At 35.5% G+C, this 14,452-nt stretch overlaps 1 protein-coding gene across 1 annotated transcript in view; it reads left to right on the top strand.

The window, feature by feature from the left end:
* The first annotated feature begins 7,556 nt into the window (after nt 1–7,556).
* LOC114275482 (uncharacterized) overlaps nt 7,557–14,452 on the top strand; it is a 47,739-nt gene continuing 40,843 nt past the window's right edge. Inside the window, exons 1-4 of the mRNA XM_082913403.1 lie at nt 7,557–7,726; nt 7,814–7,866; nt 14,018–14,048; nt 14,148–14,266. Of these exons, the coding sequence (XP_082769529.1) occupies nt 7,557–7,726; nt 7,814–7,866; nt 14,018–14,048; nt 14,148–14,266 (373 nt within the window). The remainder of the gene's footprint in view (nt 7,727–7,813; nt 7,867–14,017; nt 14,049–14,147; nt 14,267–14,452) is intronic.

Genomic DNA, 14,452 nt, shown 5'->3' with positions numbered 1-14,452 from the left:
ATGTATTTTTGTACCTTGTTGTATTTAAATTGTGAAGTTAATTGGAAATGTTTGGCACTGCTTTAATCTACGCACAGCTCTTATGGACCACTTGTAATTGATTTATCGCTTCCGCATTTGTGAGCCCCCTATATTCGTACTCTGATTGTGTTAAGTTTTGAAAAGTTGGCCTTCGGTAATTACGGATTACTGGCCATCACGGCACCAAACTACTAGGGGCGGTTTGGGGTCGCGACAGAGTGGTATCAGAGCACAAGTTCCTCGGTATACGTTATTCACACACTTTGAGTCCTGAAGAGCATAGGATTTCCCTTTGAAAGATGTTAAGGTTGCATCATGGTATTTGTTGTTTGAGTGGAATGTGCATTGTCTTGATATGCTTATTTGTTGCTTGCCTATGTGGTTATTTGCTTATTTGTTTAAAAGTCATACTTTGCACGCTCATAGCATTATGAGGAGAGGTAGACCACCGCTTGGCCGAGATCAGCCCGAAGATAGAATGGACAGATTGGAAAGATTAGTTGAAGGTTTGGCCCGCGAGCTAAGGCAAACCAGACAGCAGTTCGCTAGTGCTACGACGACTCAGGCCGAGCAGACCAACGGCCGAAATGTAGTTCCACCTCCTCCAGTGCCGCAGGTTCCCCCGCAACCCGCCTTATATGGGGATGGCACGATAGCTTTGATCAGAGAGTTCAAGAAAATGAGACCACCGAGATTTTCTGGAGGTATAGAGCCGATGAAGGCTGAAGCATGGGTGTTGGAAATGGAAAAGTTATTCGAGATCTTCCCTAGCACCGACGCTCAGAAAGTGACGTTGGCAGCATTCACATTGGATGATGATGCTCGCAGGTGGTGGATGACGGTTAGAGGGAGCAATCCAGATTTGACTTGGACCCGATTTTTAGAGTTGTTCTACAAGAAACATTTTCCCCTAAGTGTTCGAAACCGCAAGGCTACCGAATTTCATACTCTGACGCAAGGCAACAGAACAGTGGCGGAATATGACCGCGCTTTTACTGAACTGGTAAGGTTTGTACCTCACATGACCAACGACGAATATATGAAGGCCAGGAAGTTCGAGTGTGGGCTTCGTGGACCGATTCAAGACAGGGTGAGTTTACTCGATATGCCGACTTATGCCGAAGTATTGGACAAAGCCATTCACGCCGAAGCTAATTTGAACCGATACCAGAACTCGGGAGAAAACCAGCGAAAGAGACAGAACTATGACAATCGCCGAGGACAGCTGAACACCAAGAAGAGAACGAACATGGACAGTACTGGTAACCTAAGGCAGGAAGGGAGTGTTAAACCGACGTGTTCGGATTGTGGGAAACAGCATTTCGGGATCTGCCGACGAACGTCTGGAGCCTGTTATGAATGTGGCGAGATGGGCCATTATGTGAGGGATTGCCCCAAAGCAAAGACTGATAACAACAAGAAAGGAGAAAATACCTCGGGTTCCGTTCAGAAAGGAAATGCTGGGAAAGTACAGATGAGACAGGGCAGAGTGTTTGCATTAGTACCAGGAGACACTCAGAATGCTGAGGCAGTGGTGTCAGGTATTTTACTAATTTGCTCCCAAGATGCCTATGTGTTAATTGATTCGGGTTCTACTCATTCGTTTATATCTACTAAGTTTGCTGAGAAAATTAATAGAGAACTAGAGCCCCTTGATTATGTGTTGTCTGTATCTACTCCATCTGGGAGATCTATGTTTGTTACATCCATTTACAGAGCATGTGTTGTTGTGATTGAGAATGTTGAATTGCTAGTAGATTTAATGCCTCTAGACCTAGCTCATTTTGATATTATACTGGGAATGGATTGGTTAGTCGCGAACAATGCATCTATTAATTGTGTTTCGAAAAGTGTCACCTTGAGACCCCCAAACCTAGCCGAGGTTATTTTCCAAGGGAAAGGGGTAGTGCCCCCACCATACTTGATTTCGTCCATTAAGGCCTGTAAGTTAATTCAGAAAGGGTGTCGAGGTTACTTATGTAGTATACTGAGTGATCAGAATGGAAATGTTAACTTAGCCGACATCCCGATTGTTAGTGATTTCCCCGACGTCTTTCCGGATGAATTGCCTGGCCACTTGACCGATAGAGAAATAGAGTTTACGGTCGATGTTATATCGGGAACACAGCCGATCTCCAAACCACCTTATAGAATGGCCCCCGCTGAACTTAGAGAATTGAAACTGCAATTGCAAGAGTTGTTAGATAAGGGATTTATCAGGCCGAGCACTTCACCATGGGGAGCACCTGTTCTATTTGTTAAAAAGAAGGATGGCACACTCCGTTTGTGTATCGACTATAGAGAACTTAATAAGGTCACCATTAAGAACAAGTACCCGTTACCTAGAATTGATGATCTGCTTGACCAATTACAAGGAGCGCGAGTCTTTTCTAAGATCGACCTTCGGTCTGGTTACCATCAGCTTAAGGTTAAAGCCGAAGATGTCGAGAAGACTGCCTTTCGAACAAGATATGGCCACTACGAGTTTTTAGTAATGCCTTTTGGAGTGACTAATGCCCCTGCTGCATTTATGGATTTGATGAACAGAGTCTTCAAGCCGTATTTAGATGAGTTTGTAGTTGTCTTCATTGACGATATCTTGATCTATTCCAAGAGTAAGACTGAACACGAAAATCACTTGAGACTTGCCTTGCAGATTTTGAGAGAACGGAGATTGTATGCTAAGTTTAACAAGTGTGAGTTTTGGCTTCCTACTATCTCATTCTTAGGTCATGTGATTAGTGAAGAGGGTATCTCAGTTGATCCTAGCAAAATCGAAGCCGTAGTGAATTGGCCGAGACCGACTAATGTGTCCGAGATTCGTAGTTTTCTGGGTTTGGCAGGTTATTACAGAAAGTTTGTGAAAGATTTCTCCAGGATTGCAATTCCATTGACGCAGTTGACTAAGAAAGGAACACCGTATGGATGGACTGAAGATCGGGAATCAGCCTTTCAGGAACTGAAGACGAGGTTAGTTACAGCGCCAGTACTTGTACTACCATCAGGTAACGAAGAGTTTCATGTCTACAGTGATGCATCGCATAAGGGTTTGGGTTGTGTACTAATGCAGAAGGGTAAGGTTATAGCTTATGCATCTCGTCAGTTGAAACCTCATGAGAAAAACTATCCTACCCATGACTTAGAATTAGCAGCCGTAGTATTTGCTTTAAAGATTTGGCGTCACTATTTGTATGGAGCTACTTGTCAGGTTTTCACAGATCATAAGAGCTTAAAATATCTATTCACTCAGAAGGAATTGAATTTGAGGCAGAGACGGTGGCTCGAGTTGTTGAAAGACTACGATATGCAGATTCAATATCACCCCGGAAAAGCTAACAGTGTAGCCGACGCTTTGAGCAGGAAGTTAGATGGAAATTTGGCGTGTTTAACCGTGATATCAGCAGAGCCGACTATTGTTAATGAAGTAAAGACAAGACAGATGGAGGATAGCTTCCTCAAGAAAATTGCCGAGGAGATTGACACGAAGCCGAGACCAGGGTATACCATCGAAAACCAAGTACTCAAGTTTGAAGGAAGGTTATGTGTGGCCGACATCCCAGAGCTGAAGAAAAAGATTTTGCAGGAAGCTCATGGTTCCAAGTTTGCTGTCCACCCAGGGAACACCAAGATGTATCAAGATATGAAACAGACCTTCTGGTGGCCAAATAAGAAGAGAGAAATAGCCGAATTCGTGTCCCAGTGTTTACATTGTCAGCAAGTGAAAGCAGAACATCAAAGACCAGCAGGACTTCTTCAACCTTTGCCGATTCCTGAGTGGAAATGGGAGCACATCTCCATGGATTTTGTGATTGGGTTGCCGAGAACACCAAAGAGTATGGATTCAATTTGGGTTGTTGTGGATAGGTTAACTAAGTCAGCACACTTTCTACCCGTTAAGACTACCTTCAACGCCAATCAACTTGCCTTGCTATATGTGAACGAGATTATCAGACTACATGGAGTGCCGATATCAATTGTTTCAGACCGAGATCCTAAATTTGTTTCTAGATTTTGGCAGAGTCTTCAGAGAGCTTTCGGAGCCGAGCTGAGGTTTAGTACAGCCTTTCATCCCCAGACAGATGGGCAGACAGAGAGGACAATTCAGACACTCGAAGATATGCTGAGACTTTGTGTATTGGATTTCCAAGAAAGTTGGGGAACACATTTGCCCTTAGTGGAATTCGCTTACAATAACAGTTACCAAGCTAGCATTGGCATGGCGCCGTATGAAGCCTTGTACGGAAGGAAATGTAAGTCGCCGATATGTTGGACCGAAGTCGGAGACAGAGCTCTGCTTGGTCCCGAATTGATTCAAGTGACAACAGAAAAGATTAAGCTTATCCAACAGAGGATTAAAACTGCCCAGAGCCGACAAAAGAGCTACGCCGACCAGAGAAGGAATGAGATAGAGTTTGAAGTTGGGAATCACGTATTCCTGAAAGTCTCACCAATGAAAGGAGTTTCCAGATTTGGGAAGAAGGGTAAATTAGCACCTCGGTATATTGGACCATTTGAAATTCTTGAGAGAATTAACCCCGTTGCCTACAGACTTGCTTTGCCGCCAGATTTGAGCCAAGTCCACAATGTGTTTCATGTTTCGATGTTGAGAAAGTACATCCGAGATCCACTGCATGTAATTGATCATTCTGAAATCGCAGTTAATGAGAATCTGGGCTACGAAGAAAGGCCAATGAGAATTATTGACCGACAAGTGAGGCAATTGAGGAACAGATCGATACCGATGGTAAAGGTCGAATGGAAGGAGCATTATGGCACGGAAGCCACGTGGGAAAAGGAAGAGGACATGAGAGCCCGTTATCCGGAGTTGTTCTGGGAACAAGGTAATCTAAGTTTGGGGACCAAACTTCTTTAAGGGGGGTAGGATGTAACAACCCTCACCTTACTCTTGCCATATTTGCGTACATTCTTGCATGGTCTTGCCGCTTATGTTAATTTAAAGGTTTTATCTTGGCTTGATTTGCTTAAGTTGCTTGCATGATTTTGTTCCTTGCTTAGTATGTGTGTGTAGCCGAGATCATCTTGAGCTTAGTCCGCCTTTGACCCTTTGTACTTAGAACTATCTTGAGGTCTTGTTTAACCCCATCTTCACCTCGGGCATTCTTTGCCGAGATGTTTCGTACTTGAACCTTGTCCGCAGGCAGGTATGGCCTAGGCCGAGATGTGGCGCACCCCGGCCAAGGTGTGGCACAGCTTAGTCAAGTGTCGTCCTCCCTAGCCGATGTTTTTCTATCCCGTTGCTGGATCCTTGTTTTGAGCCGATGTCATCTTGTTGCCGATGTGTCTTACCCGAGCTTGCTGCATAAGCTTTGTCAGAGACTTGTCTTGTCCATCAATCACCTTTTTGGAGCTGAACCAACCCGGTAATGCCACGTGTCCGAGCTGTTTGTTAAGGCAGCCGACAGACCTTGAAACAAATCATTTCTTGTCTCAAATCTTTGTTTTAGAGAGAGAAGCTCTAGAAAGGAGGAAGAAGAGTTCTTGAGTGAGAGTTGTCTTCCAAGCTTGATCTTTGTGGCTTGAACCGTTAGATCCGAGTTTTGAGGTTAGAATCTTGATCTCCTTCGATTGCTCTTGCTGAATATCTAGCTGCATTGCATGATCGGTTTTGTTTTGCATGTCATGCATCGTTTTGAAGTTGGTTTTAGAAAGAGAAAATGGTTTTTCGTGTGTTCTTGAACAAAGTCCCATTTTGATCGAAGAATTTGGAACGAAAATCATGTTTTGTGTTTGTTCTTGCATGACCTTCTTGAATGGGTACTTAAGTCCATATGTTTTGAACTCTTGGCATGAAAACCCAGATTTTTTCCTGGCTTTGTTTAACGGGACCTCGGCTTAGTCCTGGTCAGTACCCGGTGTGTTTTATGAGCGGGAGCAGTGATTTAACTCCCAGCTTGTTTTGCTTTGTCTTTGACTTGGATCTGGCAAGAATGCCGAGATCATTTGCATGTATATATAGAGCTTGCTTTGAGAATGTGACTTGCCATGTGATTGTAGGTCCTTGATATTTGCTTGAGCCTACACCTGAAGAACTAGGTGAGTGGTATTATTGATAAAGCTATGTTATACTCATTTTGATAAATCTTGCTTGCTTGTTTTGACAAAAGTATTTGATAGCATGAATAAATAGCTCTTGTTTGATGAGTCAAGTATACTCCTTGTTTTGATGCCATCTTTGGAAAGGATACGGTCCTTGTTAAATCGGGCTACGGGCCTAAGTAACACAAGTCCCTTGTGCTGGAGGACTCTAAACTTTCGCAGTACCTAGTATAAAAGGATACGGTCCTTGTTAAATCGGGCTACGGGCCTAAGTAACACAAGTCCCTTGTACTGGAGGACTCTAAACTTTCGCGGTACCAAGTGCACAAGTCCCTTGTATTGGAGGACTCTAAACTTTCGCAATACTTTTGACCAAACGATTACGGATCGTACAGCTTTTGATATTTGATGATGAATACGGTTCATCCCTTGTCTCGCCGATGTTACGATATTTGATGATGAATACGGTTCATCCCTTGTCTCGCCGATGTTACGATATTTGATGATGAATACGGTTCATCCCTTGTCTCGCCGATGTTACGATATTTGATGATGAATACGGTTCATCCCTTGTCTCGCCGATGTTACGATATTTGACGATGAATACGGTTCATCACTTGCCTTGCTGAAGTTTTGGTGTGTTTCGTTTTGAAGGACCCCGGCTTTATTCATGTAAAACCTTTATTTTTAGTACCATTCACTGAGTTTTGTACTCACCCCTCTATATATATGTAGGTGATGAGCAGGACGGCGGCGACGCCTAGTTCGTTGGGGTACTTGTTTTGGATTCGTGTAATTGTCGGCCTTACCTTGTATTTACGTCGGCAATGCCCTGTTTTGCATGTCGGCGAATTCTTGAAAATCATGCTTCTTGACCTGTATTAGCTGTATTTTGTATATGTCGGCTCGAGAAGCCTTTTGATCAAGATGTAACATGTATTTTTGTACCTTGTTGTATTTAAATTGTGAAGTTAATTGGAAATGTTTGGCACTGCTTTAATCTACGCACAGCTCTTATGGACCACTTGTAATTGATTTATCGCTTCCGCATTTGTGAGCCCCCTATATTCGTACTCTGATTGTGTTAAGTTTTGAAAAGTTGGCCTTCGGTAATTACGGATTACTGGCCATCACGGCACCAAACTACTAGGGGCGGTTTGGGGTCGCGACATAAGTAGTGAGGGGGGTGTTGAAGGATAAGCATTATCTTTCAGGAGTATGATTCCTGGGAGGACTCTACATGGAGGAGTAAGAGTCCTACTAGGATTGTACCACATGGAACTTATAAAAGCTCATGACATCACCTATGGAGAGGTAACACAACTTTGATTCCTGAATTCACAGAGCTTTTGTGTCTATAGTCTATTGTGTTGACTTAGGCATCGGAGGGGTTTCCGGCATACACCTGCCGGTTATCTCACGTTTGTATTTTTAGGTGGTAAAGTGACGACGTAAGGAGGAGCGCAAGCTTGATCAACATGATTATACGAGAAGAATTATTTCGTGCTCGTACAGTTATAAAGATATTAGATGCAGGAGATAATGGTAGAAAACCAAGACTTACACTACTTGCTTGTAAAATAAGTGGTTACTATAGAGACAATAGGAAGATCAAGGGGGAACGATTGAGGTTGACTGGTTCTGAAAAGTGTGGATGTCTATTTCTATTAAGGGGAAAAAATTACCAAAACGAATTGTGATAATATGTTTGATTGATGGATGCAAACAATGACAGATTTTATGGATACTTTATGGATATTCGTACGCTTGATGTTTTTATGAATCATCGTATGGATACTTTTTATGTATGATTTTATGGATGTGTGTTTGATTTATGAATTTTTTTTATGGATGCTTCAGGGAAAAAATAAATCTTTCAATGTACAGCGACGGGGGCCTAGATAACTCTATTGTAGTTTGGCAACATGATACTAGAGTAATCCCATTTGTGTAGCAATGTATCACTGAACAGACACTTCACAAGTGGCCCAAATTAATTTCTTATTATCATTTAATTGGACAGCAACATACTGCTGGGGGAAAAAATATTGTCCGATAACATGGCACTGGAGTAATTCAAATTAATTAGCATTGTATTACTGAATAGGCCCACCACAAATTAAAAAAATCATTGTTTAGAAGAAAGTGGCTCTGTAAATGTATAGCAACAAAATGCTAGAGAGATCTATTTTTTCCGACAGCATAATACCGGAATAATGTAAATTGTTTAGCACCGTATTACCAAAATTAGTGGTGTAAAAAGATGAAATAGTTAATTTAGGGTTAATTTTGATAATATATTGGAAGTGTAATGAGAATTATATTTTTTTTAGTGGTGTAATGAGATGGAGGGTGTAAAGAGATTAAATAGTGGTGTAAGTAGAATCACGAGAGCTTCTATTTGCATACACCCATTACACTCTATACACATTTTTTTCAATAAATAATTCGTTCAGAAGTAACATTCCGAAAATAAACAACTAGTTTGAAAGTAACATTCCGAAAATAAACAACTTATTCGCAAGTAGAATTTCGATTTTTTTTCATTTTTTCGACATTCAACTTCCGAATGTGTTTATTTGATATCCATAATAGTAATTTCACTTAAAAATAAAATTATAATAAAAATAATTATCATTAAATGTGTACAAAGAGGGAAATAGAGATGTGCAAATAGAAGCTCCCTAGCATCACCCTTTAAAATTTGCCAAAGTCACTTCAAAAAGGGCAAATTACACTTTAATACCTCAATTATTATTATTATTTTTTTGATAAATTATAAATAATTTTATTTAAAATACAAATTATTCTTGTAATTGTAAAAAGTACATCTCACTTTTTCAAATCATATATATATATATATATATATATTATTAAAAGTAGTATGTTTTTCGTGTTTAGTTGGCATATTATAAAGGCTTTTTTTTTTTTTTTTCTAAGAGAGCCACATTAGCATGTAATTTCCTAATTACATATATAGTTATATACAAATTCAAACATAATTTAAATTATACTAACTTTACCTATATTATATAGATTCTATTTGACAAATATTTCTTTTACATATATTTTTCATGGTAAATTGAGATAATTTACAAATCCAATACTAATTTTACATTTCACGTTTTAATTCTTTCAAAGGTATTAGGATTCTTTTTAATGCTAAATTACCTTCTTTTTTTTCTTTTTATTTTCTCGTGCATTATTCTATGTCTAATACCAATTTTATATTATTTTATATATGAAATTATACTTCATTTCATATATTATTTTATATAATCACAACTCACTTGAGAAAAAACATGTACAACAATAATACTCTCAAGAAACTTCCAAAGTTTGGATTCACTGCTTGAATTACCTTTTCAATTATTAAACAGTAAGTTCTTTTATGTTCTAATATCGTACTACAGATGATTAATCACTTCACATACTAAGATGTATCTATCGTTTGAATATTTTCATTATTTTTTCTTTTTAGGTTTATTTGTTGTTATATGATTCTTTGAGTTTTTTTTTTATTTTTTATTTTTATAAATATTCTAAAAAAAAAAACAATTTAGAGAATTGACCCACTTTTTAAATTATTTGGGAAACTAACTTGTTTTTGAAATTGCATTTTGAAAATGTAATTTTGAAACTAAAATTGTATTTTCAACATGTAATTTCACATTGAAATCGCATGTTAAAAATGCAATTTCAAAAAGTGAAATCCATGTCATCATAAATTGCATTTTCAACATGCGATTTCAATGTGAAATTACATGTTAAAAATGTAATTTTAATTTAAAATTACATTTTCAAAATGCGATTTTAAAAAACAGGTTAGTTTTCCAAATAGTTTGAAAAGTGGGCCAATTCTATAAATAGTTTTTTTTTAGAAAATTAAAAAAAAAAAAACTCGTGATTCTTTCTTAATTAGTTGTTGTTGAATTTCTTTTATATAGTTGATATTTTAATTTAATTAAGAGTATTTATTGTACAATCTTATAATTTAATATATATATATATATATATATATATATCATAGAAAATCATTATATGATAATCTGACTACAACATTTTTATATTTAATTTTTTTAATAAATTTTATATAATTTCTATTTCTACATGTTTTATTTTGCAAATAAATATAAAAGAAAATTAAATAATTAAAATTATTTTTAATTTTATGTTACTGATTATTCTTCTAATTTAAGTATTATTTTTAATATTAAAATGAGTATTTATTTTACTATTTTATAATTTATATATATCATACAAAATTATTATATAATAATTACACTTTTATAATACGATAGAACTAAAATTATCAAAATACACAAATCATTTAATTAAAATTAATATATATATATATATATATATATAAGTATTCAAGTAACAATTTTGTAGAACGATAGCGCCAATATTATTAAAATAAATAATTAAAATTATACGTTAATTTTAATTTTAAATTAAACTAAAAATTTTCTTTTATAACACACATTGTACCACCAAATATTTTTTGAAAAAAAAAATAACACATGCATTGCATGGGTCAATTGCTAGTTTCTAATGGTATAACAAATGATCATTTTAATTAATTAATTATTAAGTTAAATAACAATTTTTAATGATATTAAAAATATATTTCAATTAATAATTCTGATAATTTTATTTTGCATAGGAGAATAGTTAATAATTTTATTAACTTTGTTAATTATGTTAAATAAAAAATTTAGACAAAAAATATTTTTAATTTGGGCAAATTACATATACCTCCCTCGAGGTTTAGCTAAATTACAGATACCCCTGAGGTTTTCGAAATTACATCCCGCCCCCTGAGGTTTGTATTTTCATAACAATTTGCCTCCTGAGGTTTATATTACATAACAAATTATCCCCTAATTTCTTATGCAAATATAGCATTCAGGGGGGAATTCGTAATTTCTCAAACCTCAGGGGTATCTATAATTTAGCCAAACCTCGAGGGGGTATATGTAATTTGCCTTTTTAATTTCTAAAACCATAAAAGACAATCTATATTTTAAGTAAGTCTTTGTTTGACTAACCCACGTCAACAATTATAATTGTTTACACAATGACTATCACTGTGGTTTCCTTAATAAAAATAATAATAATCTAATTTCATAATATTTGAGATGTCTCGTATAAAACATGTCAAATTTTATATATATTTATGCAATAGTTCCTTCATAGAATTTATTCAAATTTAGCAAAATGTATAAATTTTTAATTGATGGAATAAAGTGATATTGAATGATAATTAAATGAGAAAAAATGTAATTTATCCTTAACTTGTGTTTATTTAGTTTATAGTTCAATTCTTTTTATTTTTATTTATTATATTCGGTAGAATATTAGCGAATTAGTAAATTAAATTAGCATAATTAAATGTTTGATATTTTTGTATAGGATCGTCAAAATTAGAAGGGAAATGGCTTCCAGTCCAAGTATGATATGGAGAGAGAGAACAATCCATATGAAATTTATAAATAGGTGGATAAATTAAAAAAATAATTTTCTAAAGAAATAAAATAAAAACAAAAATAAAAAAAAAGTCAATATGATGAGAATCTGATACTCAGACTGGATGTCTAATTCGGGCATTCTAACAAGGGAAGATTTACGACGATTCTATTGGTCAGACTTATTATTTATTAGTCTTTTTATTTATTTATTAATATTTGCAAAAAATATTGAGACAAAGTATTTTAGAATTTATTGATACATTCAAAAATTATAGAGAATTTATAAATAATTAAGGACTTGTTTGAGAATTGGCCTTTTTAATATATATATATATATATATATATTACTTTCTCATGAAAAGACATGAAAAAAATAAAAAGAATAATTTAACTTGTAGTGATTTTTTATATTTAATTCCCAAACATCTCCTCAATCTATCACTTGGAACTAGTCCTAATTTACCATTCTACAACAAGTGGAGACAAGGTTGGCTCAATTAGAAAATATTGAAAATACTCTGGACTGACCTTGTCTAAAAAAATAATTAACAATAATAAACCGCTCGACCAGTTTAAGAACAAAACAAGGCTCAGCGATACAGCCCAAACGTGTTTGTTTGCGAAAATGCCAACACAGAGAGCCTAACAGCCTCTACTACATATATCACCACTGTCACCGCACACTACTAGCACAACTATTGTCAAATTAGTTTTAGCAATGCAAACAAATACAAAATAATAATAATAAAAATAATAAATAAATAAAATTTGTAAAAAATATTTTCAATTGAAACAAACCAGGGTTGATTTGGTAATTATATTTTTATCATTATTTTTGTTACTCTTTAGTTTTTAAGATATATTTGTTTGCTAAAAAAAACTGATGATATGTTGGATAAATGTTAAAAAAATAGTATATATATATATATATATTTGTTGTTGGAAAAGTTGTGTGGGTCCTTAGTTTAATTTGTGGATAAATTATAAGTACACCTCTAACGTTTATTTAAAGAATAATGTTTGAGAGCTCGAATTTGGCCTCCCCTAGTCCCCCTAATCCCCAAAACGACGTCGTTTTGGGGATTTTTTTTTTTTTTTCTTTTTTCTTCCATTTTCGGCTCAAACGCAGAGGGGAAGAGAGAAGAGAGAAAGAGAGAGAGAGAGAGAAGCAGAGGGAGGGAGGGAGGGAGAGAGAGCCGCCGATCGTCGCCCCGCCAGCCGCCGATCGTCGCCCCGCCTAGCCGCCGATCGTCGCCCAGCCCAGCCCCGCCGTCGCAGCCCCACCTCTGATGGCCCCCTCCAGTCCCCTCCTTCCTCCTCCCCCTCCTCCTCCTCCTCCTCCGTCTTCTTCTTCCTTCTGCTGAAAAAAAAAAAAAAAAAAAGAAATTAGGGGGATTCGGGGGAGCTCGTTTTCGAGCTCCCTAGCACAGCCGTTATTTAAAATACATATTATTTTTGTGATTTTGAAAACTACATATCGTTTCTTGAAATTTATAATTTTATAATAAGTAATCTATTTTATTAATAAATCATTAAATCAAATGATGTCAGAAATTTATTTCAATTAATAATTCATATAATTTTATTATTATATATGAGAGCAGTTGTAAGTTTTATTTTTTCTTATTGCTGTTAAATAAAAAATTCAGACAAAATAATAATTATAATTTTTTAAATTATAAAAGACAATTTGTATTTTAAGCAAATTTTAAAAAATGTATTTATAATTTATAATATGTTTTTCAATTGTTAGCTTTTTCAGTCAAAAATAAATATTTTAATTTTAAAAAATAAATAAAATCCAAACAGAGCCTTTAATGTAAACTCTTCTCATAGAAACCAACCGTGTTTGGAGGGTTGGTTTAGGATCTGAATTGACTTTTTAACTATTTTAACTTAGAATTAAAAAGTTTTATTTGTGTAAATTTTTTGACTTTTTAAACTTATATGAGAGAAAAAATCAAATAATTATAATTTAAATATAACATTTATATTTTTTTAATTTATTTCATCTTTTTAGGATTAAAATAATGTTTTGGGCCTCGTTTGGGAATATGCTAATTTAGTAATTTTTTAACTATTTGACTAAAATATAAACAAAAAAAAATTAGTATGTTTGGAATGACTTTTTAATTTTTTATAAAAAGATATGCAAAAAATAGATAGAGAAAATTTTTTTTACCTTTTTAATATGAATTATTGATTTTTTTAATAACTTTTTAATTAAACCCGCTTGTTGCCAAAAGATGCCTTAATCCCAAAATTTGCTATGGCAAACAAGTGCTAACTAACTCGCTTAAAATGCCGAACACCGCTTCATTTCCGCGCCAAATTTCCCAAACTAGACTCTCTCTGTCTCTCTCTCTCTCTGTGAAGATGTTAGTTTTCCACCTAATTCAAGCTATCCTACTGAAGAAAGCGGTGTCGCCGCTCTTGCAGATATCAATAAGAGCCATAGATTCTTCAAGTTTATGGCACCTCCATCGGTTTCTGGAAGATGTTAGTGTTTAAATCATTTCTTTAAATCAATTCTTCAAGTTTCCATAGATTTCGCTGCAATTACAACTGCATTGAATTGCTCGATCTCTCTTTTCTCAGTTCTCTACTCTCTACTACCAATGATCTAGAATCCCTCATTGTCTCCGCCAATTATTCTCATGACACAAGTCTCATCTATTTCAACTTCTTCAACAATACTCATCACAACGCTCAGTTCGGTACGCTCTGCTCTGTTCTTCGTCCCAAAACCCTAATTCATGTGACTCATGTGTGATGCGTTCGATTTTCATGTGTTATGTTCAATTATGTATTTTTTATTAATTGATTCTTGAATTACTTAGTTTTTATGAATCGATTCTTGAATATCAGTTATAATACTCAGTTTCTCCTTCAACAATTCTGAC

Source organism: Camellia sinensis, chromosome 2 (genome assembly GCF_055761805.1).
Source record: "Camellia sinensis isolate YWXY chromosome 2, ASM5576180v1, whole genome shotgun sequence".
NCBI lineage: Eukaryota > Viridiplantae > Streptophyta > Magnoliopsida > Ericales > Theaceae > Camellia > Camellia sinensis.
Note: the sequence above shows the minus strand (reverse complement) of the source record. Positions and strands in the feature narration are given on the sequence as shown.